The sequence below is a fragment of the Mesoplodon mirus genome (assembly GCF_964341445.2).
Source record: "Mesoplodon mirus genome assembly, chromosome: X".
Classification (NCBI taxonomy): Eukaryota; Metazoa; Chordata; class Mammalia; order Artiodactyla; family Ziphiidae; genus Mesoplodon; species Mesoplodon mirus.
This window is the reverse complement of record NC_138981.1, coordinates 112,232,550-112,259,189: the sequence shown is the minus strand read 5'-3', so window position 1 is coordinate 112,259,189 and position 26,640 is coordinate 112,232,550. Positions and strand designations below refer to the sequence as shown.

The 26,640-nt window shown below is 39.8% G+C and overlaps 1 protein-coding gene across 18 annotated transcripts in view; it reads left to right on the top strand.

Annotated features, from left to right (window-relative positions):
* The window catches only part of ENOX2 (ecto-NOX disulfide-thiol exchanger 2), a 281,454-nt gene that overhangs the window by 111,814 nt on the left and 143,000 nt on the right, over positions 1-26,640 (top strand). For 14 of the 18 annotated variants that reach the window (XM_082609153.1, XM_082609149.1, XM_082609140.1 and 11 more), the window contains one exon: positions 2,929-3,072. The exons of 2 other annotated variants lie outside the window; for them this stretch is intronic. Coding sequence is in view for 7 of the 16 variants with exons in the window: in XM_082609150.1 (XP_082465276.1) it covers positions 2,929-3,072 (144 nt within the window). In the remaining 9 variants the exon portion in view is untranslated. Of the gene's footprint in view, positions 1-2,928; positions 3,073-26,640 lie in introns of those variants that run through there. 2 more of the 18 variants (XM_082609144.1, XM_082609154.1) reach the window with 1 other exon arrangement.

Below are 26,640 nucleotides of genomic sequence, written 5' to 3'. Positions count from 1 at the left end.
TTTACAGATCACAGCTCTGAAGCTCTGTAATATCCTCAGTCATCAACTTAATAAGGCAGAAAAATGGACTAATATATTATTGTAAAATTCTCAAATGCAAAAGAAAAAAATTTCTGATTAACCATTATTAATCAGAACCTCCTAATCCCTGAGCATTCCTTTTGATCAAGATTTTACCATCCTGCAGTATAGTACTCAAATGATGGAGATGCATTTGAAATCTAATTATTTTAAGTAATGTTGATATAATTAGCATCAGAACTTTTGTCATTAATTCTTTATTCTAACTACATGAGTTAATAGAATGCATCACCTACTTCCACCCTATTGAGAATTAATTCATTCAACTCTCACTATGTGCCAGGCATGGTGCTAGGCACCAGGGATACAGTTTTGGGAGAGAGAGAGAGAGAGAGAGGTCCTCCTTAGAAGAGCTGCTTACAAACTTCAAACTTATAGGGGAAAAGTTTGTTTTAATTCACTTTGAATATATATATTTTTGCTTATCTTTACAACAGCTCTGTGCAGTGTTATCATCCCCCTTTTACACATTATGAAACCAAGACTAAGGGCAATTACATGAATTGCCAGAAACTACCCAGATAGTAAAGGACAGATCCAGGATTAGAACCCTGATCTGTCAGGCTTTGAAGCACATATTGTTTCCACTATGCTATTCCATCTTCCATGGAACTTTTTTTGGTCAGTCTGATATTGCAGGTAGAAATACCAAGAAAAGTTTTGGAATAGTACACTAATCACATTTGACTCTGTGACTACTCAGGCGCAAGAAACATCTTCATTTGTAAGTTATATAAAAATCTAGTCTTCTTTGAAAATAGTCTTGGTCATGATCTGAATGTTTTCTAATACATAGTGATCAGTGTTTGTTTCTTTAGTTCTAGTCATGGTAGGGATTTAATAAGACATGGATATGATACGGTGAATGGTTGACTTAAGATACAGAAGCAAGTTTTCATTCTTTCACTTACTCACTCAGATGATGTAAAGGAAAAATGTTTGACAGGTCCCAGAAAACATTTAATGGAGGTGTTCCTAGTGGAATCTGATTGCAGAAGAAATGGTATTTGTTACGTGGGCTGAAAACAGTATAGAGATATTTTTTATTAAAAACAAGAATGTAAAGCCATTTTGTTAGAACCTTAGCATTCATTTTACTGAAACATGATTGACCTTTAGCTGACTGGATTCCAAATTTTCATTGATAAAAATTGATAAAATATCAAAGCATTACTTTAAGAGTTGTACAGCTGCAGGCCATAGAAAAATTGAGGGTTAAAGAATGAGCCATAGCAGGCCAACTTGATTCCTCTTTTGATAGGATTAGAGGACCAGTAGATAGAAGGCTTAGGAGAGATCACCTAACTTTGGACTTTAACAAAGCTTTTCATTCCACATTTCATGAAGTTTTTTTTTAAACATCTTTATTGGAGTATAACTGCTTTACAATGGTGTGTTAGTTTCTGCTCTATAACAAAAGTGAATCAGCTATACATATACATATATCCCCATATCTCCTCCCTCTTGCGTCTCCCTCCCACCCTCCCTATCCCACCCTTCTATGTGGTCACAAAGCATCCAGCTGATCTCCCTGTGCTATGTGGCTGCTTCCCACTAGCTATCTATTTTACATTTGGAAGTATATATTAGTCCATGCCACTCTCTCACTTCATCCCAGCTTACCCTTTCCCCTCCCCGTGTCCTCAAGTCCATTTTCTACATCTGCGTCTTTATTCCTGTCCTGCCCCTAGGTTCTTCAGAACCTTTTTTCTTTTTTTTTAGATTCCATATATATGTTAGCATACGGTATTTGTTTTTCTTTCTGACTTACTTCACTCTGTATGACAGTCTCTAGATCCATCCATCTCACTACACATAACTCAATTTCGTTTCTTTTTATGGCTGAGTAATATTCCATTGTATATATGTGCCACATCTTCTTTATCCATTCATTGGTCAATGGACGCTTAGGTTGCTTCCATGTCCTGGCTATTGTAAATAGAGCTGCAATGAACATTGTAGTATATGACTCTTTTTGAATTATGGTTTTCTCAGGGTATATGCCCAGGAGTGGGATTGCTGGGTCATACAGTATTCATGAAGTTTTAATTGAAACACTTGAAATTCCAGATGCTGCTGCCAGAGGAGTAAGAAACTATCTCTGCTCATCCCTGGCTGAAACATATAAGACTTGGATAATAGAAAATGCCTTTTGCCATTTTATATGGTGCAGCAGCTACTAGTAAAGTGACCATGCTCTGGGATCATTTGAAGAAGATGGGATTAACACTACTCAAACTTGGGTTGTAAACTCCCCATCACTCCAATTACTAAATAACCCCCTTGAGAGTTCTATATCTTTTTTTTTTCCTTTTCTAGTTTGCTATGGAGTTATGGTTTTCTTTTTTGTAAGCCAACCTCTATATTATCGGTGGAAGTGACTTTGACACCAGGGTAGTCTAATGATTACATCTGCATCAATTCAACAACCCTTGCAATGAAAGAATGGGAAAAATGTCAGGAGATAATCTAAAAAGTACATGGTCAAGCTTTTCAAAGGAAGAGTGGGTCCATCCATAGCCACATTTAAAGAGGGTCCTATCTCTTTAAGGGAGGAGGAGGTAGAAGATAATTGATAGCTTGTGGTCAAAAATGTTAATTTCCGGGAAACAGGAGGGATCTTACAAATGACAGAGTCATGGTCTTATAAGAGCCTATATTTTAATTCTGTATTTATCAACAAGAGCTGTAAAAAAGTGCAGAGGGCAACTGGCTTTAAGGAATTCACCTGTTACTCCTGGCCTCTTAAGATTTAGAGAGTTTTCCTTTAGTGGCTCATATAATAAAATCTGGAGACATCCCAGTCCTTAATGGAGTCTGGATTTTGGCTTTCTTTTTCTTCTTTAGGGTTGAACCAGCTGCCCTTTGACCCTGCCAACAACAACGAGCCCCTGCAGTTTGGCAGTACCAGTGGCCCTCTGGTCACAGAAGGCCTCATTGAGAATGGAGGGGAGTCAAGCAAGAAAAGAAAGAGAACAAATGCTCCTTCAGGTAAGCTAGGCGATAATCCATTCTCTTAGGCCAGTGCCACTGAATCAACATTGTCCCAGAAACTAGTATGTAGTGGGCACTGTGCTATGATTTGTAGGAGCTACAGAAATGAGAAAGAGTCCCCTGCCCTCGAGGAACTCATGGTAGAATAGAGGGCAGAAAAAGCACATACTTGAATAACTCTAATAATAAGATAGAGTATCATCAGTGCTGTGGTAAATATGTAAAAGGGAAAAAAATGATGGGAGCCCAAACAGGGAAAGAGTTTAATTCAGCTTTAGGCATCCTGGAACACTTCACAGCAGAAGTGGTATTTGTAGCTGGCCCTTGAATGGGTAGACTTAAGACAAGAAGAGATGAGTAAAGAACATTTGGTTTAGGTATAAGGAATTACATGAGTGAATGATGTCACTATACATCTTTCTTTGTATGTACAAGTGGTGGCTACCCTCACTTGTACTCCTAATGTGGATAACTGCATACATTTGCATGTCCCCACCCCACCCCTGTTTTCCCCAGTACACACTATGCCCACATGTGTTCTATGCCCTCATAGCTCTCTTAGAACAGCTGATGAACAGATTGTCCTAAATCCTGTATAACAGCCAACTGAATTTCTAGCCTCCCCTGCAATTCCCCCCATCCTTCGTGCTCCGTTGGCCCATTCTCATGTTAAATTTCTCCAGAGTGAGTGGGGAAACAATGGGAGAACCAGATCTTAACTGATCACTTAATATTTTAAAATTTCATCTCTTTGTTACTTGGCTATTCATTTGAAAATAGTATCCATAGTCTATAGAGACTGATCTGAGATTTTAAGATGGGCCTAATAGACATGTGCTTGGGGTTTTTGGTTTTGTTTTGTTCTGTTTTTTATTATTACTTTTACATTCAGCTTATAAAATGGAGCATGGGGCTTCCCTGGTGGCGCAGTGGTTGAGAGTCCGCCTGCCGATGCAGGGGACACGAGTTCGTGCCCCGGTCCGGGAAGATCCCACATGCCGCGGAGCGGCTGGGCCCGTGAGCCATGGCCGCTGAGCCTGCGCATCCGGAGCCTGTGCTCCGCAACGGGAGAGGCCGCAGCAGTGAGAGGCCCGCATAAAGCAAAAAAAAAAAATAAATAAATAAAATAAAATAAAATAAAATAAAATGGAGCATGTTTACAAACATACAACATCATACCTGACTCTTAGATCATAGGTCTTTCTGCTTATGAATCAAGATATTTATTAAATACAAGTTTGGAAAACAAAAATACAGTAAGGTGGGGCTTCCCTGGTGGCGCAGTGGTTGAGAGTCCGCCTGCTGATGCAGGGGACATGGGTTTGTGACTTGGTCCGGGAAGATCCTACATGCCGCGGAGCGGCTGGGCCCATGAGCCATGGCCGCTGAGCCTGCACGTGCGGAGCCTGTGCTCCGCAACGGGAGAGGCCACGACAGTGAGAGGCCCGCGTACCACACACACAAAAAAAAATACAGTAAGGTATTAGCTATCTGGAGCCCTCAATAAAAGTGTGATTTTTAGAGAGCTGTATTTTCTGGAGTATTGGAAAGGCATAGTATACAGCCAAGGAACTGGACTGAGTTGTAGTCCCAGCTCTCTCTCTGTCTGTGGCCTAGGGTGTGTTCCTTAACCTCTCTGACTTTCACTTCAACTGTAAAGTTAGAAATGGTACTAAAACTTCTTAGGTTTATTAGTAGAGTTAAATGAAATTATATAGGTAAAGGGCTTAGCTTGATATCTGTACACACTTCATCACTTAAAAAATCACTTAATAAATGTTGCTATTTTGTTGTTATTATTATTATATGATAATATTATGAACTTCATTGTTTTAAGCATCAATGCACTTCACTTTTTTAGGTTAACCATTATGAATACAAATTGTGTGTGTGTGTAAACTTATCTGTCTTTTTAAGGCATATATTCAACATAATCTAAACTTTGCTTGATCATTTAAAGGGGAAATTTTAGTCATTAGTCATTGTACTGCTCTATAATATTCTATTATAGTTTTCTGGGTCTACTAAGGAATATAGGCCTTTTAACTGTAAATTGTCCTAGACTGGTGGCTTTTTAGTTATTACAGCCACATCAGCCACATTTTATCCACGTCCTGTCTCCTTTCTGCAGTCTGCAGGCATTTCTAGTTTCTCTCAGTGTCCCTTCATGTAACAGCCCTTTTTCTCCTTCTACTTATTTACAAACTTTAAAAAAAAACCCAAGCAAGATCTCCAAGTTGGTATGTCAACTTAGTATGTTAAGTAAGAGTTAAATCAACTGTGAGAGAACCTGCTATGGAGAGATATACAGGATTTAGGCATCAACTTTAAGACATCTATTTTGTCTGCTCTGAGGCCTTTTTTGATCACTTATTAGTTTTTCCACTGTGTTCATGGTAAGTGATGTGCTGGTTTAGAGTAATACCTCCTGAACATTGGTTAACTCATGAGGGTGGAGAAAGGGGGTATGTATAAATCTGAATTGTGAACCAACTTTAAAGAATTGCAATTTTATTTCTAATGAGCATATTCAGTGAGAGCAAAGTAACTGTTGCAGATATAGGATTTTAGCAGTAGATTATGTTAATCTATAATTAGCAGAATCAATTTGCATTCAAATAATGAATATGCCTAAGTTCTTAAAAAAAAGCATGTTCTTAAAAATATGTGAACTAGGCCCCTGGCAGGCTAAATTAGCTCCCTTGTAATCTTTTCAACGCTATTTGCTTAGTGAACCCTTTCTTTGTAAGTAGTACAAAGGTAACTCCAGCCCAGGTTAAATTACCACAAATTCCAAATTAGTGTAGTCCAAATTAGTGTGGTCCAGATTAATGAGCTTTTACTATACAAGGAGTCTCATAATTGTTCAGCTGACAATCTTATGGTATTATAAATGGGCAGATTGTTTTATAAAGGTATTTTTTCCTATGCAGTTCTAGACAAAAGGAAGAAAGATATTTTGTGAGTAGGAACTTCCTTCTTCCTTTATCACCATTCCCTGCCTCTTGGTAAGGAGGAAAGCTAGGGTTAGAAGTCCTTACAGGAGCTACCAGCCATTTCAGTTGTAAGTTGAGATACTCATCCAGCCATTACATCACTCAACCCTGTGACCCCTTTGAATCTAAACCATCTCTCTCCCTTTTCTGTCACTACAAATGATGGAAGGGTCTGTGCCTGCAGCTCCAGTTCCTATACATTCTATTCTTCTTCCTTTCTCACCCCTCCTTTCTCACCTTTTTCTACAAACTGCCTCTTACCTTTTATACAATAATTGGTCTCTTAAAGATCACCAGCGACCTCCAAATTGTCACAGTTAGTGGCCTTTTGACAGGTCTCAACTACCTTGACCTGTTTGCTTTATTTCATGCTGTTAACAACCTCCCCTTGCTTGAATTCTTTCTACTTCTGCTTTCTTTGGCAATACACTTTGCAGATTCCTCTTCCTTTTCTGACTCCTTCAAGCATTCTATCTCCTTATCTTCCTACCTCCACTTTAAGTGAGGGTATTATTATCCACATTTATAGGTGAAAAAATAAAGGATAAATAAACTTACCCAAGGGGTGAACATTTAGCAAGTGGTTTAACTAGGAATCCAACTCCAAAGCCTTTCTCTAACTACTCTCCCAGAATTACTATGTCTGTAGATGTTAGGAATCTGGACCCATTATTAAAATGCATATTAAGCATTGCTGGCACACTAGGGAAAGCTGTGTTTGTGTGAGAATAGGGCAAGCAGAGCTTGGATTTGATCATCTCTAGGATCCCTTCAAACTCTGAGATCCCATGGTTCCTTCTTTTCAGCTTTCTTTTCTGCTACTCTCAACATGTCTTCTATTTCAGCCAAGGTTGTCTGCTACCTCTCTCCAAATAGGCACTGGGCCTGCCTACTTCAGGACCTTGCTCATGCCATTTCCTTTGCCTAGCATGCTCGTCGTCTTCTTTCACATGTCAAAATCCTATCCAGTTGACAGCACCTAGTACAAGTCCTACCTTCTCCAGGAAGCCTTCTGGATCATCCCAGTTAGAACTGTTCACTTGTACCTCTGAAACCCCTTGGTTGTTATATTCATATGAATCACTTGACATTGATTATAGACCACCTTGAACTATTGGCCATCTGTTCATAGTAATATGTCTTAACCTTTCAACTTAGTCATCAGCCCCTGATTGGAAGGGCCCCTGATTCATGTCTTTTGGCAGAGATACGTGTCTTGCATACAATAGATGTTCAAGAAATATTTGTTGATTGATCATGTATCTGGCTGAAGAATTGCTTTCCCTTTGCCTTAATATTCTCTATTATTCTCTTGTCACTCCCAGGGTGGAGCTGTGCACAAAACTGGGCACTCGGTATCTAATGTTGATCAACTGACTGCCTCACTTGTCCCTAAAGGTCAGACTCCAGACATTTGTGAGATTATATCCCTAGAGCAACCACACATCAAATCTGGGAGCTTGTGAAACAAATACCTGGCCCTAATGGAATCTCTTCTTCTTAACTAGATGAAATTTCATGAGTGTCCAAGGGAAACTGATAGGTGGAATTGGGTGTCCTTTCCCAGCTCCCCTGTGAAGGAGATCCGTAACCTGGATTAGATATTACTGCAATATTTGGCCATAAACTCTTGCTATGTGGATCTGGCTGCTTTGCGGCTTTTATCTTAAGGTGAGCTCAGAATTCTTCAATGTGTTTGCTCTCAAATTTCACCCTTTCCCCATGGAAATGTTTCCTTGGTGGTGCTGCAGCTGCACAAATTGTTTAAGATTGTGGTTAGTCCACTTATTCTCATGATGCTCTATGGCCAAAGAGTAGAAGATTTTTAAACCTTGTCAAATCATAGTGCCAAGTTCCTGTCCAGAAGATACCAGTTGTCTCCTGGTTTGAGATCCACCTGGATTTGTAGAAACAGATACCAACCCTCTTCTAAAATACTTCCACTAAAGTGGAAGAATCCATGAGTCAGCAAGGCCAACCAGATGCTGACTAAGACCAAATGCACTGTTTTAAGCACCAACATCATGGTACACTGGCATTCTAAGAAGGTGCCAGCTCATTGGAAGAGTGGGCAACTAACCTGGGGATAATTATGATACCACAATGATCATCCAGATGTGGACATAGTCCTATTTCTATTGTCTTCTCTCATAGCTCTGCATTGAAAGGTAGGTTTGCATTTAATTATGTGATGCCTAATACTAAGCAGTTTTGCCAAAGTTGATGTGAATAATGAATAACTCAGTATGAAAAGAGGGATTTTCAACCATTTTCCATTTGCAATAATGATTGAACCCCAAGAGTTCAAGTTCTCCAGGAAGACCCTTCAATTCAATAATAATTTGCATCACTATTGTGATTCTTTCTCTTAACATATTTTCATATTCATTTCATTTTACAGATGAGGTACTAATAACCAGAGAGGAGAAATAACTTTGACTGAGATGGAATAGCATCACCAGAAATGTTAGGATATGATAAGGACCTCCAGATAATATCTAAACTTGATCATAGGCCCCTAACTCAGTTCTCAAGGTTTCTTTTAGAATTTCTGGAAGTCAGAATGAGACTTGACAATATGAAAGACAGTGAACAGTCTCAGCACTGCCAAGACTAAATTAACAAGAGGAAGTAGGCCTGCAAAGCAGCAAGGAGAGGTTCAGTCAGACATAAGGAATAACTATATTGGAATGAGTTATCAGGGGAAGTTGTTTAAGCCTGCTTGGAAAAGAAATATAAAAATGAGATGAACACTCATCTGCCTGGGAGTACTTTTGTTTCCTTTCTTACCTAGAAGAGGGGCAATGAACCAGGAAACTTTTTTATGACACTTACAGCCCTTTGATTTACCTTAGACTCACAGGGCTGAGACTTTTATTTCATGTGTACTTTGAAGTCCACAAATGAAAGCATTGATTGTTTTTAAAGAGAGAAAAGGCCACCATTTTATATCTTGGTGTGTGGTATTTCTAGCATGTCAGCTGAATTATTATATTGCCAAAGGCAAGAAGAGCCTATTGTTCCTTCAGATGGAATTAAATGAGAAAATGAGTAGAGTAATAGCCCTACTCAGTTTCTTTAGTCCTTTGGACATTTTTATCTGATTACAGTTTCAAAAAAATAAAACCTTATCTTGATAATGAGACGATCAAAAAAGTAAGCTGACTTCTTTCTTTCTCAGTTCTGATAGAAACTCAGTGTGAAATTTTTCATCTTAAAGGACTGTCAGGGGGAGGGGAGATTGAGGGTGGCATGGAAGAGGCAAGATAGAAAAATGCAAATATGTCTCTCTTAAGTTGCTCCAACCATTGGAATAACGTTGGAATGATCTTGTGACTTCATTGTACCTCATAAGTTCTTCTCTCACAGATGTGAAGTGTGAGTCAGCCTCATGTGTTGTTAATATAGAGGCAAGTGGAAGATGTTGAATCATAATATTTTAGAGTTGGAGGCAATCTTGTCTAACTCCATCATTTTCACAAATGAAGCAGCTGAAAGCCAGAGAAGGGACTTTTCTAAAGTCACATGATTAATTAGTAGCAAAGCTAGAAATGATTATTACCAAATCTTTATAATCATTTCAAGTTGGCTAGGACTGTGGCATGTGATTGATTCATTTGTATTGCAGAAAGTATATCTATAACCTAGAGGAGCTGGGTTCCCCCATGCTAGTAGTATTACATGATCTATAGCAAGCTAACCCAGTGGTGTATGAGGTCCCATATCTGTTCTGTCTGCCACACAGGGGAGGGCCCTTTGACCTCAAACTAGAAAAGGAGTTTGAGTCTGGGAAACACCTATGAGGGAATTGCTTTTATAGAGCTGAACTCCAGCAGCTCAGCAAATCACAGAAGAAACTCTTTGTGACACCTGCTTACTTGGCAGGGGACAGTTTGTGTCCCCCATCCCAGCCCACCCTAAGGCCACTCCATCCAAATAGGAAAAAATGTTATAATCATGTTTTATCTGTTATTTAAACTTTGTTGCATAATTTTGTCTAGAGGATCTTTTTTTTTAAACATCTTTATTGGAGTATAATTGCTTTACAATGGTGTGTTAGTTTCTGCTTTATAACAAAGTGAATCAGTTATACATATACATATGTCCCATATCTCTTCCCTCTTGCGTCTCCCTCCCTCCCACCCTCCCTGTCCCACCCCTCTAGGTGGTCACCAAGCACCAAGCTGATCTCCCTGTGCTATGCGGCTGCTCCCCACTAGCTCTCTATTTTACGTTTGGTGGTGTATATATGTCCATGCCACTCTCTCACTTTGTCCCAGCTTACCCTTCCCCCTCCCCATATCCTCAAGTCCATTCTCTAGTAGGTCTGCATCTTTATTCCCATCCTGCCCCTAGGTTCTTCATGACTTTTTTTTAACAGAGTGAAGTAAGTCAGAAAGAGAAAAACAAATACCGTATGCTAACACATATATATGGAATCTAGAGGATCTCTTTCAATTTCTCAATTTTTAGGTAAAGACTTGCCTGATAAAAATCAGTTTTAGGGCAGTACAACTCAATTTCACAGTAAAAAGATTCTTAGATTTGGGGAGGTTGCTTTCTTCTCCTGTTAGCTTAGTAAAGTTATCAAAGCAACTGTTATTCTTGACTCTGAGGCCTATAAGGGCCTCCCTGGCCTCAGTAAGAGAAAGACGCATACTCAGACATGTAGTGAAAAGAATACTGAAGACTGTGATTTTAGTACTTGATTTGCCACTTGTTATTAGTATTTTGACCCTGGGCAAATCACAGAAGCCTTTTTTTTTTTTTACATCTTTATTGGAGTATAATTTATTGACAATGGTGTGTTAGTTTCTGCTTTATAACAAAATGAATCAGTTATACATATACATATGTCCCCATATCCCCTCCCTCTTGCGTCTCCCTCCCACCCTCCCTATCCCACCCCTCCAGGCGGTCACAAAGCACCGAGCCGATCTCCCTGTGCTATGCGGCTGCTTCCCACTAGCTATCTACCTTACGTTTGGTAGTGTAGATATATGTCCATGCTTCTCTTTCGCTTTGTCACAGCTTACCCTTCTCCCTCCCCATATCCTCAAGTCCATTCTCTAGTAGGTCTGTGTCTTTATTCCTGTCTTACCCCTAGGTTCTTCATGATATTTTTTTTTCTTGAATTCCATATATATGTGTCAGCATACAGTATTTGTCTTACTCTTTCTGACTTACTTCACTCTGTATGACAGGCTCTAGGTCCATCCACCTCATTACAAATAGCTCAATTTCGTTTCTTTTTATGGCTGAGTAATATTCCATTGTATATATGTGCCACATCTTCTTTATCCATTCATCCAATGATGGGCACTTAGGTTGTTTCCATCTCCGGGCTATTGTAAATAGGGCTGCTATGAACATTTTGGTACATGGCTCTTTTTGAATTATGGTTTTCTCAGGGTATATGCCCAGTAGTGGGATTGCTGGGTCATATGGTAGTTCTATTTGTAGTTTTTTAAGGAACTTCCACAGTGTTCTCCATAGTGGCTGTACCAATTCACATTCCCACCAGCAGTGCAAGAGTGTTCCCTTTTCTCCACACCCTCTCCAGCATTTATTGTTTCTAGATTTTTTGATGATGGCCATTCTGACTGGTGTGAGATGATATCTCATTGTAGTTTTGATTTGCATTTCTCTAATGATTAATGATGTTGAGCATCCTGTCATCTGTTTGTTGGCAGTCTGTATATCTTCTTTGGAGAAATGTCTATTTAGGTCTTCTGCCCATTTTTGGATTGGGTTGTTTGTTTTTTTGTTATTGAGCTGCATGAGCTGCTTATAAATTTTGGAGATTAATCCTTTGTCAGTTGCTTCATTTACAAATATTTTCTCCCATTCTGAGGGTTGTCTTTTGGTCTTGTTTATGGTTTCCTTTGCCGTGCAAAAGCTTTTAAGTTTCATTAGGTCCCATGTGTTTATTTTTGTCTTTATTTCCATTTCTCTAGGAGGTAGGTCGAAAAGGATCTTACTGTGATTTATGTCATAGAGTGTTCTGCCTATGTTTTCCTCTAAGAGTTTGATAGTGTCTGGCCTTACATTTAGGTCTTTAATCCATTTTGAGCTTATTTTTGTGTATGGTGTTAGGGAGTGATCTAATCTCATACTTTTACATATACCTGTCCAGTCTTCACAGCACCACTTACTGAAGAGACTGTCCTTTCTCCACTGTACATTCCTGCCTCCTTTATCAAAGATAAGGTGACCATATGTGCGTGGGTTTATCTCTGGGCTTTCTATCCTGTTCCATTGATCTATCTTTCTGTTTTTGTGCGAGTACCATACTGTCTTGATTACTGTAGCTTTGTAGTATAGTCTGAAGTCAGGGAGCCTGATTCCTCCAGCTCCATTTTTCGTTCTCAAGATTGCTTTGGCTATTCAGGGTCTTTTGTGTTTCCATACAAATTGTGAAATTTTTTGTTCTAGTTCTGTGAAAAATGCCAGTGGTAGTTTGATAGGGATTGCATTGAATCTGTAGATTGCTTTGGGTAGTAGAGTCATTTTCACAATGTTGATTCTTCCAATCCAAGAACATGGTATATCTCTCCATCTATTTGTATCATCTTGAATTTCTTTCATCAGTGTCTTATAATTTTCTGCATACAGGTCTTTTGTCTCCTTAGGTAGGTTTATTCCTAGATATTTTATTTTTTTTTGTTGCAGTGGTAAATGGGAGTGTTTTCTTGATTTCACTTTCAGATTTTTCATCATTAGTATATAGGAATGCCAGATATTTCTGTGCATTAATTTTGTATCCTGCTACTTTACCAAATTCATTGATCAGCTCTAGTAGTTTCCTGGTAGCATCTTTAGGATGCTCTATGTATAGTGTCATGTCATCTGCAAACAGTGACAGCTTTACTTCTTCTTTTCCGATTTGGATTCCTTTTATTTCCTTTTCTTCTCTGATTGCTGTGGCTAAAACTTCCAAAACTATGTTGAATAAGGATGGTGAGAGTGGGCAGCCTTGTCTTGTTCCTGATCTTAGTGGAAATGGTTTCAGTTTTTCACCATTGAGGACGATGTTGGCTGTGGGTTTGTCATATATGGCCTTTATTATGTTGAGGAAAGTTCCCTCCATGCCTGCTTTCTGCATGGTTTTTATCATAAATGGGTGTTGAATTTTGTCGAAAGCTTTCTCTGCATCTATTGAGATGATCATATGGTTTTTCTCCTTCAATTTGTTAATATGGTGTATCACGTTGATTGATTTGCGTATATTGAAGAATCCTTGCATTCCTGGAATAAACCCCACTTGATCATGGTGTATGATCCTTTTAATGTGCTGTTGGATTCTGTTTGCTAGTATTTTGTTGAGGATTTTTGCATCTATGTTCATCAGTGATATTGGCCTGTAGTTTTCTTTCTTTGTGACATCCTTGCCTGGTTTTGGTATCAGAGTGATGGTGGCCTCGTAGAATGAGTTTGGGAATGTTCCTCCCTCTGCTATATTTTGGAAGAGTTTGAGAAGTATAAGTGTTAGCTCTTCTCTAAATGTTTGATAGAATTCGCCTGTGAAGCCATCTGGTTCTGGGCTTTTGTTTGTTGGAAGATTTTTAATCACAGTTTCAATTTCAGTGCTTGTGATTGGTCTGTTCATATTTTCTATTTCTTCCTGATTCAGTCTTGGCAGGTTATGCATTTCTAAGAATTTGTCCATTTCTTCCAGGTTGTCCATTGTATTGGCATAGAGTTGCTTGTAGTAATCTCTCATGATCTTTTGTATTTCTGCAGTGTCAGTTGTTACTTCTCCTTTTTCATTTCTAATTCTATTGATTTGAGTCTTCTCCCTTTTTTTCTTGATGAGTCTGGCTAATGGTTTATCAATTTTGTTTATCTTCTCAAAGAACCAGCTTTTAGTTTTATTGATCTTTGCTATCATTTCCTTCCTTTCTTTTTCATTTATTTCTGATCGGATTTTTATGATTTCTTTCCTTCTGCTAACTTTGGGGTGTTTTTGTTCTTCTTTCTCTAATTGCTTTATGTGCAAGGTTAGGTTGTTTATTCGAGATGTTTCCTGTTTCTTAAGGTGGGATTGTTTTGCTATAAACTTCCCTCTTAGAGCTGCTTTTGCTGCATCCCATAGGTTTTGGGTCATCGTGTCTCCATTGTCATTTGTTTCTAGGTATTTTTTAATTTCCTCTTTGATTTCTTCAGTGATCACTTCGTTCTTAAGTAGTGTATTGTTTAGCCTCCATGTGTTTGTATTTTTTACAGATCTTTTCCTGTAATTGATATCTAGTCTCATTACGTTGTGGTCGGAAAAGATACTTGATACAATTTCAATTTTCTTAAATTTACCAAGGCTTGATTTGTGACCCAAGATATGATCTATCCTGGAGAATGTTCCATGAGCACTTGAGAAAAATGTGTATTCTGTTGTTTTTGGATGGAATGTCCTATAAATATCAATTAAGTCCATCTTGTTTAATGTATCATTCAAAGCTTGTGTTTCCTTATTTATTTTCATATTGGGTGATCTGTCCATTGGTGAAAGTGGGGTGTTAAAGTCCCCTACTATGAATGTGTTACTGTTGATTTCCCCTTTTATGGCTGTTAGTATTTGCCTTATGTACTGAGGTGCTCCTATGTTGGGTGCATAAATATTTACAATTGTTATATCTTCTTCTTGGATCGATCCCTTGATCATTATGTAGTGTCCTTCTTTGTCTCTTCTAGTAGTCTTTATTTTAAAGTCTATTTTGTCTGATATGAGAATTGCTACTCCAGCTTTCTTTTGGTTTCCATTTGCATGGAATATCTTTTTCCATCCCCTTGCTTTCAGTCTGTATGTGTCTCTAGGTTTGAAGTGGGTCCCTTGTAGACAGCATATATATGGGTCTTGTTTTTGTATCCATTCAGCCAATCTGTGTCTTTTGGTGGGAGCATTTAGTCCAGTTACATTTAAGGTAATTATCGATATGTATGTTCCTATTCCCATTTTCTTAATTGTTTTGGGTTCGTTATTGTAGGTCTTTTCCTTCTGTTGTATTTCTTGCCTAGAGAAGTTCCTTTAGCATTTGTTGTAAAGCTGGTTTGGTGGTGCTGAACTCTCTCAGCTTTTGCTTGTCTGTAAACGTTTTAATTTCTCCATCAAATCTGAATGAGATCCTTGCTGGGTAGAGTAACCTTGGTTGCAGGTTTTTCTCCTTCATCACTTTATATATGTGCTGCCAGTCCCTTCTGGCTTTCAGAGTTTCTGTTGAAAGATCAGCTGTTAACCTTATGGGGATTCCCTTGTGTGTTATTTGTTGTTTTTCCCTTGCTGCTTTTAGTATGTTTTCTTTGTATTTAATTTTTGACAGTTTGATTAATATGTGTCTTGGCGTATTTCTCCTTGGATTTATCCTCTTTGGGACTCTCTGTACCTCCTGGACTTGACTGACTATTTCCTTTCCCATATTAGGGAAGTTTTCAACTATAATCTCTTCAAATATTTTCTCAGTCCCTTTCTTTTTCTCTTCTTCTTCTGGAACCCCTATAATTCGAATGTTGGTGCGTTTAATGTTGTCCCAGACGTCTCTGAGACTGTCCTCAGTTCTTTTCATTCTTTTTTCTTTCTTCTGCTCTGCAGTAGTTATTTCCACTATTTTATCTTCCACGTCACTTATCCGTTCTTCTTCCTCAGTTATTCTGCTCTTGATCCCATCTAGAGTATTTTTCATTTCATTTATTGTGTTTTTAATTGTTGCTTGATTCATCTTTAGTTCTTCTAGGTCCTTGTTAGCTGTTTCTTGCATTTTGTCTATTCTATTTCCAAGATTTTGGATCATCTTTACTATCATTATTCTGAATTCCTTTTCAGGTAGACTGCCTATTTCCTCTTCATTTGTTAGGTCTGGTGGGTTTTTATCTTGCTCCTTCTCCTGCTGTGTGTTTTTCTGTCTTCTCATTTTGCTTATCTTATTGTGTTTGGAGTCTCCTTTTTGCAGGCTGCAGACTCGTAGTTCCCGTTGTTTTTGGTGTCTGTCCCCCGTGGCTAAGGTTGGTTCGGTGGGTTGTGTAGTCTTCCTGGTGGAGGGGACTAGTGCCTGTGTTCTGGTGGATGAGGCTGGATCTTGTCTTTCTGGTGGGCAGGTCCACGTCTGGTGGTGTGTTTTGGGGTGTCTGTGGACTTTTTATGATTTTCGGCAGCCTCTCTGCTAATGGGTGGGGTTGTGTTCTTGTCTTGCTAGTTGTTTGGCATAGGGTGTCCAGCACTGTAGCTTGTTGGTCGTTGAGTGAAGCTGGGTGCTGGTGTTGAGATGGAGATCTCTGGAAGATTTTCGCCGTTTGATATTATTTGGAGCTGGGAGGTCTCTTGTGGACCAGTGTCCTGAAGTTGGCTCTCCCACCTCAGAGGCTCAGCACTGACTCCTGGCTCCTCAGTTTGGGATGATTCGTTGTCTATTCATGTATTCCACAGATGCAGGGTACATCAAGTTGATTGTGGAGCTTTAATCCGCTGCTTCTGAGGCTGCTGGGAGAGATTTCCCTTTCTCTTCTTTGTTCTCACAGCTCCTGGGTCTCAGCTTTGGATTTGGCCCCGCCTCTGCGTGTAGGTCGCCGGAGGGCGTCTGTTCTTCGCTCAGACAGGACAGGGTTAAAGGAGCAGGCGCTTCGGGGACTCTGGCTCACTCAGGCCGGCGGGGAGGGAGGGGCACGCAGTGCGGGGTGAGCCTGCAGTGGCAGAGGCCGGCATGACGTTGCACCAGCCCGAGGCGTGCCGTGCGTTCTCCCAGGGATGCTGTCCCTGGATCCCGGGACCCCGGCAGTGACGGGCTGCACAGGCTCCCCAGAAGGGGAGCGTGGACAGTGACCTGCGCTCGCACACAGTCCTCGTGGCAGCGGTAGCAGCCCCAGCGTCCCACGCCCGTCTCTGAGGTCCGTGCTTTCAGCCACGGCTCGCGGCCGTCTCTGGAGCTCCTTTAAGCAGCGCTCTTAATCCCCTCTCCTCGAGCACCAGGAAACAAAGAGGGAAGAAAAAGTCTCTTGCCTCTTCGGCAGGTCCAGACTTTTTCCCGGACTCCCTCCCGTCTAGCTGTGGTGCATTAGCCCCTTCAGGCTGTGTTCACGCTGCCAACCCCAGTCCTCTCCCCGCACTCTGACTGAAGTCCGAGCCTCAGCTCCCAGCGCCGCCCGCCCCAGCAGGTGAGCAGACAAGCCTCTCAGGCTGGTGAGTGCTGGTTGGCACCGATTCTCTGTGCGGGAATCTCTCCGCTTTGCCCTACCCAGGTACCTGGGGAGTTTCTTGCCTTTGGGGAGGTCTGAGGTCTTCTGCCAGCGTTCAGTAGGTGTTCTGTAGGAGTTGAGAAGCCTTTTTTTTAAGCTTCAGTTTCCATATCTGTTAAAAGGGGAAAGAGTTTTGAAAATTGTCAGATACTACTCTTATAGTTGCTGCTGCTGCTTGTTAGGTTTGAGAATGTGAGTGCTTTTCTCCTTCCAATTCTGAGTCAAACTGAGAACAAACACAAAAAGCCATGTGAGGAACAAAATATAATGTCAGCCTTATTATAAGTAAAACTGGATTGAAGAACATGGCTTGAGCCTAAGGCCTAATGAAGCTTCCTACCATCTCCAGCTCCAAATCTATGTGTTGATACCCACTGATAGGGAAGATTGAGTCTGCAGAACAGACCACTTACCCTGCCAGTGTCATTGAGAGTGATGGCCTGTGTCACAATTCAGTGGAAGCTAGAACTTAAGAGCAAGGTGGGCCTGTGCTCTTAAGGAAAACAGTACCTGTGCCCTGACTAAGCTCTGCTCACTTTATAAGAGAGAAAGGGTCATGTCAACTTGAGGACATTCTGACCCAAGAGCCAGAATGCAGAGGTTAAGTCAGGAATGAGCACTTATTTTTATTCTAATCTTACAAATCAGATAAGTCGATGCTCCTGCTGTGCCAAGGAGTAAGCAGGGGTGGAGAGAAAGCCCAGAGAAGTTTCTGTTAGTACTCTCTGTCCTCTCTCACAAGTAGAATGGATGTTCCCTCCTCCCCATGGAATGGTGCAATTGTGAAGATAACCCCCACCATCCTAACATTGCTGTTTATTTGCAGATAAATATGACTTTGATTTTTCTATCCTTAGAATTTTTTTTAACCAGGGGAAACTAGCAATGATGGTCCATTGAGGGTACAAATAAATAGGGTTGTTCTAGAACCATGTGTTACGTTTAGATTTTTACTTCTCCATGTATAAAGTCAAGACAAATTCCAGATGGAACTCAATTTTATATCATCTGATTTTGCCTCAGAGTACTTTACAGTGAGGAGATTTCATTTTCATGAACTTCAAACACAGACACCTTTGCTGCCATTTTAGCATTGTCATTCCACATGTGATTGCAAACTCTATAAGTATTCCTTTCTCTTCTATGACACCAGAGTATAATAATTAAAATACTTTATTACTATTTCTACTACTGTGCCAGACACTGTTCTAAGTATTTCAAATGTGTTAACTTATTCGACTTTCATGGCAACTCTATGATTATCCTCATTTTACTGGTAAGGAAACTTAAATACAGAGAAGTTAAATAATTTGTCCAAATAGTAAGTAGAGGAGATAAGATCCAAACCCAGGCAGGATAGCTCTAAAATTATTGTCAAAAATCAGGTGAATCAGAATGGAAATTGAGGAAGAGCCGGGCATCAATGTTCTTTAAAAGCACTGCAAATGATTCCAATATGCAGTCAGGCTTAAGGACCAGCTCAGCTACCCATACTGCATCACAGCAACTAGGTGTACCTAGACCACTGTGGTTCAGAATGTTGGACATTTGTAGTGCAGTAGTCCCCCCTTTTCCATAGGGTGTATGTTCCAAGATCCCCCAATGGATGCCTGAAACTGTGGATAGTAGCAATCCCTATATATACTATGTTTTTCCCTATACATGCATACTTATGATAAAGTTTAATTTATAAATTAGGCACAGTAAGAGAATATCCGAACTGCCAGAATCACTACTCTTGCACTTTGCGGCCATTATTACGTAAGATAAGGGTTACTTGAACACAAACACTGCTGATACCATGACAGTTGACCTGATAACCTAGGCAGCTGAGTGACTTACAGGTGGGATGCACTGGACAAAGGGATGATTCGTGTCCCAGGTGGGACAGAGCAGGACAGTGTGAAGTTTCATCACGCTACTGAGAACAGGATGCAATTTAAAACTTATGAATTGTTTATTTCTGGAATATTCCATTGAATATTTTTTGGACCGCGGTTGACCTTGGGTAACTGACACCACAGAAAGCAAAACCCTGGATACTGTATTCTATGATAAAGTATGTCTAGAGTCTTCTGTTAAGAACTAAAGTGACAGTGATGCAGTAGACCAGAAGGTGACAAATAAAGTGGTTGTGTGTATGTTGACCACTCTAGCTATTTCAACACAGAAAGAAGTGACTGCCAAATTTGCAATTTTCTGTTTCTTTGCTCTGTTTCCTGGTATAAATTTACTATCTATTGAAATAAAAATCCATATTGATGAAATTCCCTCTTGTAAGGGGTTGGGAGACAGTCTTGATTTTTTTTTCCAATCTCAATTTCCTTGATAATGTGAGCTGTTCAATTTAAGCCATGCAGGTTGTAGTATTTCTATTGAGCAATTGCTTGTGTAATAGAATTAACTTTAAAATATTTTGCTTCTCCTACATTTGAGTTTTAAGCAAAAGCAACTTTCACATGCAAGCTGTTTTATGGAATGTGCTGAGTGAGGGGTGACGAGAGTGGCACAGGAAGCCATTAGATGTGTTCAACTGCTCAAATGGAATGTGCTATTTTGCAGGGGAGACAGGTTTCAGCAAGTGGCATTCCCTAGCTACAGTCCGTTTCTTCTGAATATTTGATTCAATAACAATACAGGAGCAGCAGCTTTTATTAAATATTGATTGTATGCCAACCACTATAACCAAGTGTTTTACATATATTAACTCAAGCAAACTTCATAGCAAATCTATAAAATAGATACCATTTTCTCCTTTGTTTATAGACAACAAAACTGAAGCTTAGAAAACTTATGAAACTTTCCCAGGCTACAGCTAGTATATAGTAGAACAGGACTTAAAAAGAGGGAGGCAGGATACAATGGTTGTTAAGAGCACCTGCTCAGAACCCTGGCTCTGACCTTAGGCAAGTTATTGAAGCACAGTTATTGAAGTATTGAGCCTCAGTTTCCTCACCTATAATATAGAAATAATAATACCAAGTGTACAGGTTGTTTTGGGATTAAGTTCTTTTGTTCAAAGAATATTTATTGGGTATTAAGTGTGAAGCATTGTGGTAGTTTTTAAGAGTGCAGCTGTAAATAAGACGAACTCCAACCTTGGCCTTGTGATGCTCACTGTCTAGTAAGGAAGACAGTCATTAAGCAAATAATTACACAAATAATTATTTGTAATTATGCTGAGTGCTATCAAAGAGTGACTGCTTACAGTGAATACTCAGTAAATAAGAGCAAATATTTACTAAGTGGCCATTATGTGCTGGGCACTAAGCCAGGAAGAAATTGACTGCAAATGCATAATTGGATGAAGAGTAAAGGCATTTTCATGGAATTTTATTTCAGATCAGGGTGAGGTTAATGAAGACACCTTCATTCCTCCAGACAGGCAAGGAAGCTTTGGAGGGAAGGAGGTGAAATTTCAGAAGATTCTTGGTTGAGTTTCCTGGGAAGAAGAGAGATCAAGTTAAGAATGTGCCTTCTTTCTCCAAAATTAGTTCCTGGAGATCATGCAAGTCACCTAATGTGAGGGGCATCCTCAGCCTGAGTGGCCTTTGTATCTGGCAAGATAGAGATTTTAAGAGGCTTGTGTAACAAGGAACCAGGCTTTCCCTCTGAAATGAATGCTAAGTGCTGGATTTGCTTCAGAACTTGGCATAAAGTCTGAGCAGGCAACAAGTCATAACTACGTACTGTTTTCAGATGCTGATTTAAATATCAACCCATGCAAATATAGTGGTTCTGCTGGCAAGCTGTTTTCTAATCTGGCCTTTTTTATTCCTCTCCATAATTACCCTGATCCAGGATGAACAGCCTGAGAAACATTGACTAATGCATCCTAAATTATCTCAGCAGGGTAACCACAAGATTTTAGCTTCTTTTGATTTTGTGCCAGATCTCTGTTAAGCAGTTCTTACCAACATTAGGTGTATACAGAGAGGTCTATAGATCTTACAGGCTGGGCTTTCTATCAATTAAGACTGTTAACCTTTGCTATGAGGTGCCACTCTCTCTGTGGCAAAGCCTGCAAAGAGAGAGGCACCTTTCACTTTTCGTTCTCCTGTCAAACAGCCAGTCAGTTGTAGAGCTTTGTGTTGAAGCTCTGTCTGCCCAGAAGTATTCTCTCTCTTGATTGGAGTAAGTCAAGTAAAGGTAGCTAAGAAACTTGATTCTCTGCCATTACTCTGGACCCCTGGCAGATGATGTTAAGTGTGACTTGGGACTTGACACATCAGTAGCTAAAAGTCTGTTCTTTGTACATGGAACATGCAGTAATGGAAGAAGGTCCCATAACTACTCTCATTTCACAGATGAGGTAATGGAGATTCAGAGGCTCAATGGCTTGCCCAAGATTAGAGAGCCAGTAAGCTATTCAAACCCAGATTTTCCAATAATGGGTTCTATGCACTTTGCACCATGCCCCACTGATTTCTAAGGTTTTTGAAGAAAGCAGCGACGTGATTTGAGCTGTACTGTCAAAAGATACTCTAACCAAAGTGTTTTTATTATAGATTTTAAAGGGGCAGAACTGGAGAGATAAGTTTGAAGACTTTTAAAATATCCCAGGGAAGTGAAATATGGGCCTGAATCAGTGTTATGGGAGTAGGGATGGAGAAGAGGGGATAGATAAAAGAAACTTAATGAAGGTAAATAATACTGAACTGTATGGCTTAAAGAGCCATAAAACCTAAAAATGAAAAAGATATGGAAATCATTGGGCCCAGTTTCCTATCTTTCAGCAGAATAAAATTATCCCTACCTTGAATTGAGTCAACTGCAATTCAGTCCAAGTGACTTGCCCAAAGTCCTAAACTAGTTTGGGCAGAAAGGAGCTGGAGCTCAGAACTCCTTCTTCCTAGTATAGTACTCTTTCCACTAAAGCATATGGGGTCTCCCAAATCTGTTTTTTAGTTTGTTAATTTTTTAAAAAACATATTTTATTGATGTGCATAAAAGTGCAAAATCTTACGTGTACACCAATGAACTTTCACAAACAACACACTTAACCAGCACCTAAGACAAGGCATAGACCATTTCTGGCACCCCAGAAGACCCTGCTGCCCTTTTGTAGATACTTACTTCCCCTCCAAGGATAATTTCTGCCCTGACTTGCTCTCTCTCTTTTTAATAACTGCCTGGTAGACCATGTTAGAGATTGGGAAATTTACTACTGGGATCCTCTTGTTGATAAATATTTAGATTATTCCTATCTTTTAGCTGCCACAAAAATGCTGCAAAGGACATCCATGAGCATGCTAGCCTGTACATGTGAGCAAGTGTTACTCTAGAATAGAGTCTAAGAAGTAGGATTGCAGAGTTGAAGTGTTAAGGGCTTTGTACATTTTGATGGCCAATACCATGATGACTTCTACAAAGGCCTCACCAAGTCAACACATCCAGTGTTGAGAGGGCCATTCTTTGTCTTCTTGCCAGCACACAATACCTTTAATCCTATGACTTTTTGCCTATTAGACAAGTGATGAATTGTAGCTCCTTATTGCTTTAACTTGCATTTCTCTAATAAATAGTGAGTTTGAGCATCTTTTTCAAATGTTTACTAATCCTTTATGTTTCTTTTATATATCACTTGTGATATCCTTTGCCCATTTTTCTGTAGTTATTTATCTTTAAATTTTGGACTTGTAATGGTTCTTTTTATGTCATGGAAATTAATCATTTTTCTGTTAAATGTGTTGTGAATGTTTTCCCATGTATTTTAACAGTGTTTATGCTGTGTTCTTTCATAGTGAATTTATTTTATAAAGTTATGTCCCTCTTGATTTTCTTGTCATTCCTGTGAGTATGGAAAAACCACATATTTTGGATTTTTTAGAGCAGCCCCAGTGTTACATGTTCTATCCCATTGTCCTCAAAAGTAGAAATCCATATGTCAAATCATGCTTTTCCAATTATAGAGTCAGAAAATTTAGTCATCCCACCTATAGTGATTGACAGTGCAGTTCTTGATCTGTTTTCCAGACAGGATCCAGGTGCTCTTTGAGGGAAAAAAAATAGGGTAGCAGGACACACCTGTCTTAAAGCTGTGGAATCTGGTCTGTAAATATCGTGTAAACACTCGTCATTCTCAACATCATGTCCCCAGCTGTCTTCTGCTATGACATTCAACCAGCTTAGGCACTTTGGGGTGTTTGGTTGCTACTTGAAAGTGTTTGGTTACACAGAAGGAGGTCTGGAAAAGTTCTGTCTGGTGTCTATAAAGGGAAATGGAACTTCTTCTGGCACACCAAAAAATCTCTTAAATTCCTATCCATATTCTTTAGGACTATAAAAATTAGTTGTATCGGGCTTCCCTGGTGGCGCAGTGGTTGAGAGTCCACCTGCCGATGCAGGGGACACGGGTTCGTGCCCCAGTCCAGGAAGATCCCACATGCCGCGGAGCGGCTGGGCCCGTGAGCCATGGCCGCTGAGCCTGCATGTCTGGAGCCTGTGCTCCACGGCGGGAGAGGCCATAACAGTGAGAGGCCCGCGTACCCCCCCCCAAAAAAAAATTAGTTGTATCTAAGAAATAGAAAGTTCTGATAATCAAAGTTTTTAAAATGTCAGGATAGTATTTAGCCTATTTATACAGCCAGTTTAAAAGCATTCTGAGCAGTAAACAATTACAAACAAATAATATGCTAATATATTTATTCAGCAAACATTTATTGGATGCCTACTGTGTGTCAGGTGATATTGGATGGAAGGGTAGATGAAAATGCTACTTTCTAGCAGAAACTGCTAGAAACTGAAAGATGAATAAGATGAAAGATGAACAAGGCTCTCATCCACAAGGTGCCTACATCTGGTAAATAGAAAGTATTCTCTTGTATTGATGAAAAACACATCCCTGGGAATTCTAAAGGGACCATATTGGTTAGTTTTTAGTTAGAATTACTGAGCTTGCTTAAAAGCAATAAAATGGAATTCACCCTCATTTAATCAGTAACAGTGCCTGTTTACTGTATTTTTCTCTCAGAAGCCCCATTATTATACTCTGTTTTCAGAAAAAGCTGGTATGAGCATTCAAGTAAGTAAAAATTATGCCTTGTCTCTTGCCAAAATTTTCTTTGTCCAAGTGTCATTGACACCTTTAAGCTATGAAATGGTGAAAATAATCTTGGCTTGGATTGATGGGTATTTAGATGGTAGAAATAAGAGAAAACGATGAGATAGGGGCCTTAAACCTGCTTAAGCCCTAAGTGTCTTAAAGAATGACACATTTTTCACTGAGAAATGTTCTGGGTTGATAATTGGCTTCCCATTGCACACTGAACATGGCTTGAGAAGAAAATGCTTCCCCTAGATTATGAAATAGACAATGTTGGTATTGTAGTTTTTAAATTAATTCAGTAAACATTTGCTCTGATAATTAGACCTCATAGAGCTTGATGCTGAAGGTAAAATTTCATTTGTGTATGCAATTTAAAAGTTTCTTAAGAGTATAGGTCAGCTTAAAAAAATGACTATGGATATCAGACTGATCATTTTTTCCCTCTCTAACCTACCCTCTCACCTCCATCCAAACTTTGAAGGTTTTTTTTTTTTGGTTTTTATTTTTATTTATTCTATTTTTTAACATCTTTATTGGAGTATAATTGCTTAACAATGGTGTGTTAGTTTCTGCTTTATAACAAAGTGAGTCAGCTATACATATACATATATCCCCATATCTCCTCCCTCTTGCGTCTCCCTCCCATCCTCCCTATCCCGCCCCTGTAGGTGGTCACTAAGCACCCAGCTCACCTCCCTGTGCTATGTGGCTGCTTCCCACTAGCTATCTATTTTACATTTGGTACTGTATATATGTCCATGCCACTCTCTCACTTCGTCCCAGCTTACCCTTCCCACTCCCCATGCAAACTTTGAAGTTCAGACCCAGTGAGGAAGTTCTAAAGCATTAGAACTTCGAGGATAGCTCTGCAATTCTGAATTCTATCTCTCTGCACCCTGCCCTACCCACAACATTCATACTCACACCATTTCTCACAACTGTTCTTTGAAAGGATCAGGGTGCCTTCACTTCCAGGAGAGCTCAGGAGTTATTTTTGCAAATTAGCAGCAGCCTAGTAATTCTATCTCCTTCCCTATGGAGCAGGTGCTCAAATCATTCAGATTTCTTTGGCCACTCTTGGTTAGTTTTCTTCCAAGACAAGAATTTGTGGCCCTCTACAAACAATAAATGCTGGAGAGGGTGTGGAGAAAAGGGAACCCTCTTGCACTATTGGTGGGAATGTAAATTGATACAGCCACTATGGAGAACAGTATGGAGGTTCCTTAAAAAACTAAAATTAGAACTACCATACGACCCAGCAATCCCACTACTGGGCATATACCCTGAGAAAACCATAATTCAAAAAGAGGCATGTACCAAAATGTTCATTGCAGCTCTATTTACAGTAGCCAGGACATGGAAGCAACCTAAGTGTCCATCGACAGATGAATGGATAAAGAAGATGTGGCACATATACACAATGGAATATTACTCAGCCATAAAAAGAAACGAAATTGAGTTATCTGTAGTGAGGTGGATGGACCTAGAGTCTGTCATACAGAGTGAAGTAAGTCAGAAAGAGAAAAACAAATACCATATGCTAACACATATATATGGAATCTAAGAAAAAAAAAAAGGTCATGAAGAACCTAGGGGTAAGATGGGAATAAAGACACAGACCTACTAGAGAATGGGCTTAAGCATATGGGGAGGGGGGAAGGGTAAGCTGGGACAAAGTGAGAGAGTGGCATGGATATATATACACTACCAAACGTAAAATAGATAGCTAGTGGGAAGCAGCCGCATAGCACAGGGAGATCAGCTCAGTGCTCGGTGACCACCTAGAGGGGAGGGATAGGGAGGGTGGGAGGGAGGGAAGGCAAGAGGGAGGAGATATGGGGATATATGTATATGTATAGCTGATTCACTTTGTTATAAAGCACAAACTAACACACCATTGTAAAGCAATTATCCTCTAATAAAGATGTTTAAAAAAAGAAAGAATTTGTGGCCCTGAGCACCTCCAGGAGGGCCAAACAACTTCTACAGGGGGTATCCACTGTTATACTGAAAGCTTAGAGCATGCAGCAAGGTATTTGGAAGAACGAATGGGAGATGAGAAAGAGGGGGCACTTAGAGATCATCTAGACTTTGTCTTTCCTTTACAAGACTACCCCCAACCCTACCTCAAACCACTAACTATTTAGTACAGAGCTAAATATATAGTTCACTGTCTGTGATATTTACTGACTTTCACAACATCCTTATGAGGTAGTAGGGTAAAAGCCAGTATCGATTACTGCTTAAAACTGTGGGCTCTTGAGTCTTGGACTTGGAGCTGCCATAAACTAGTCTGTGATC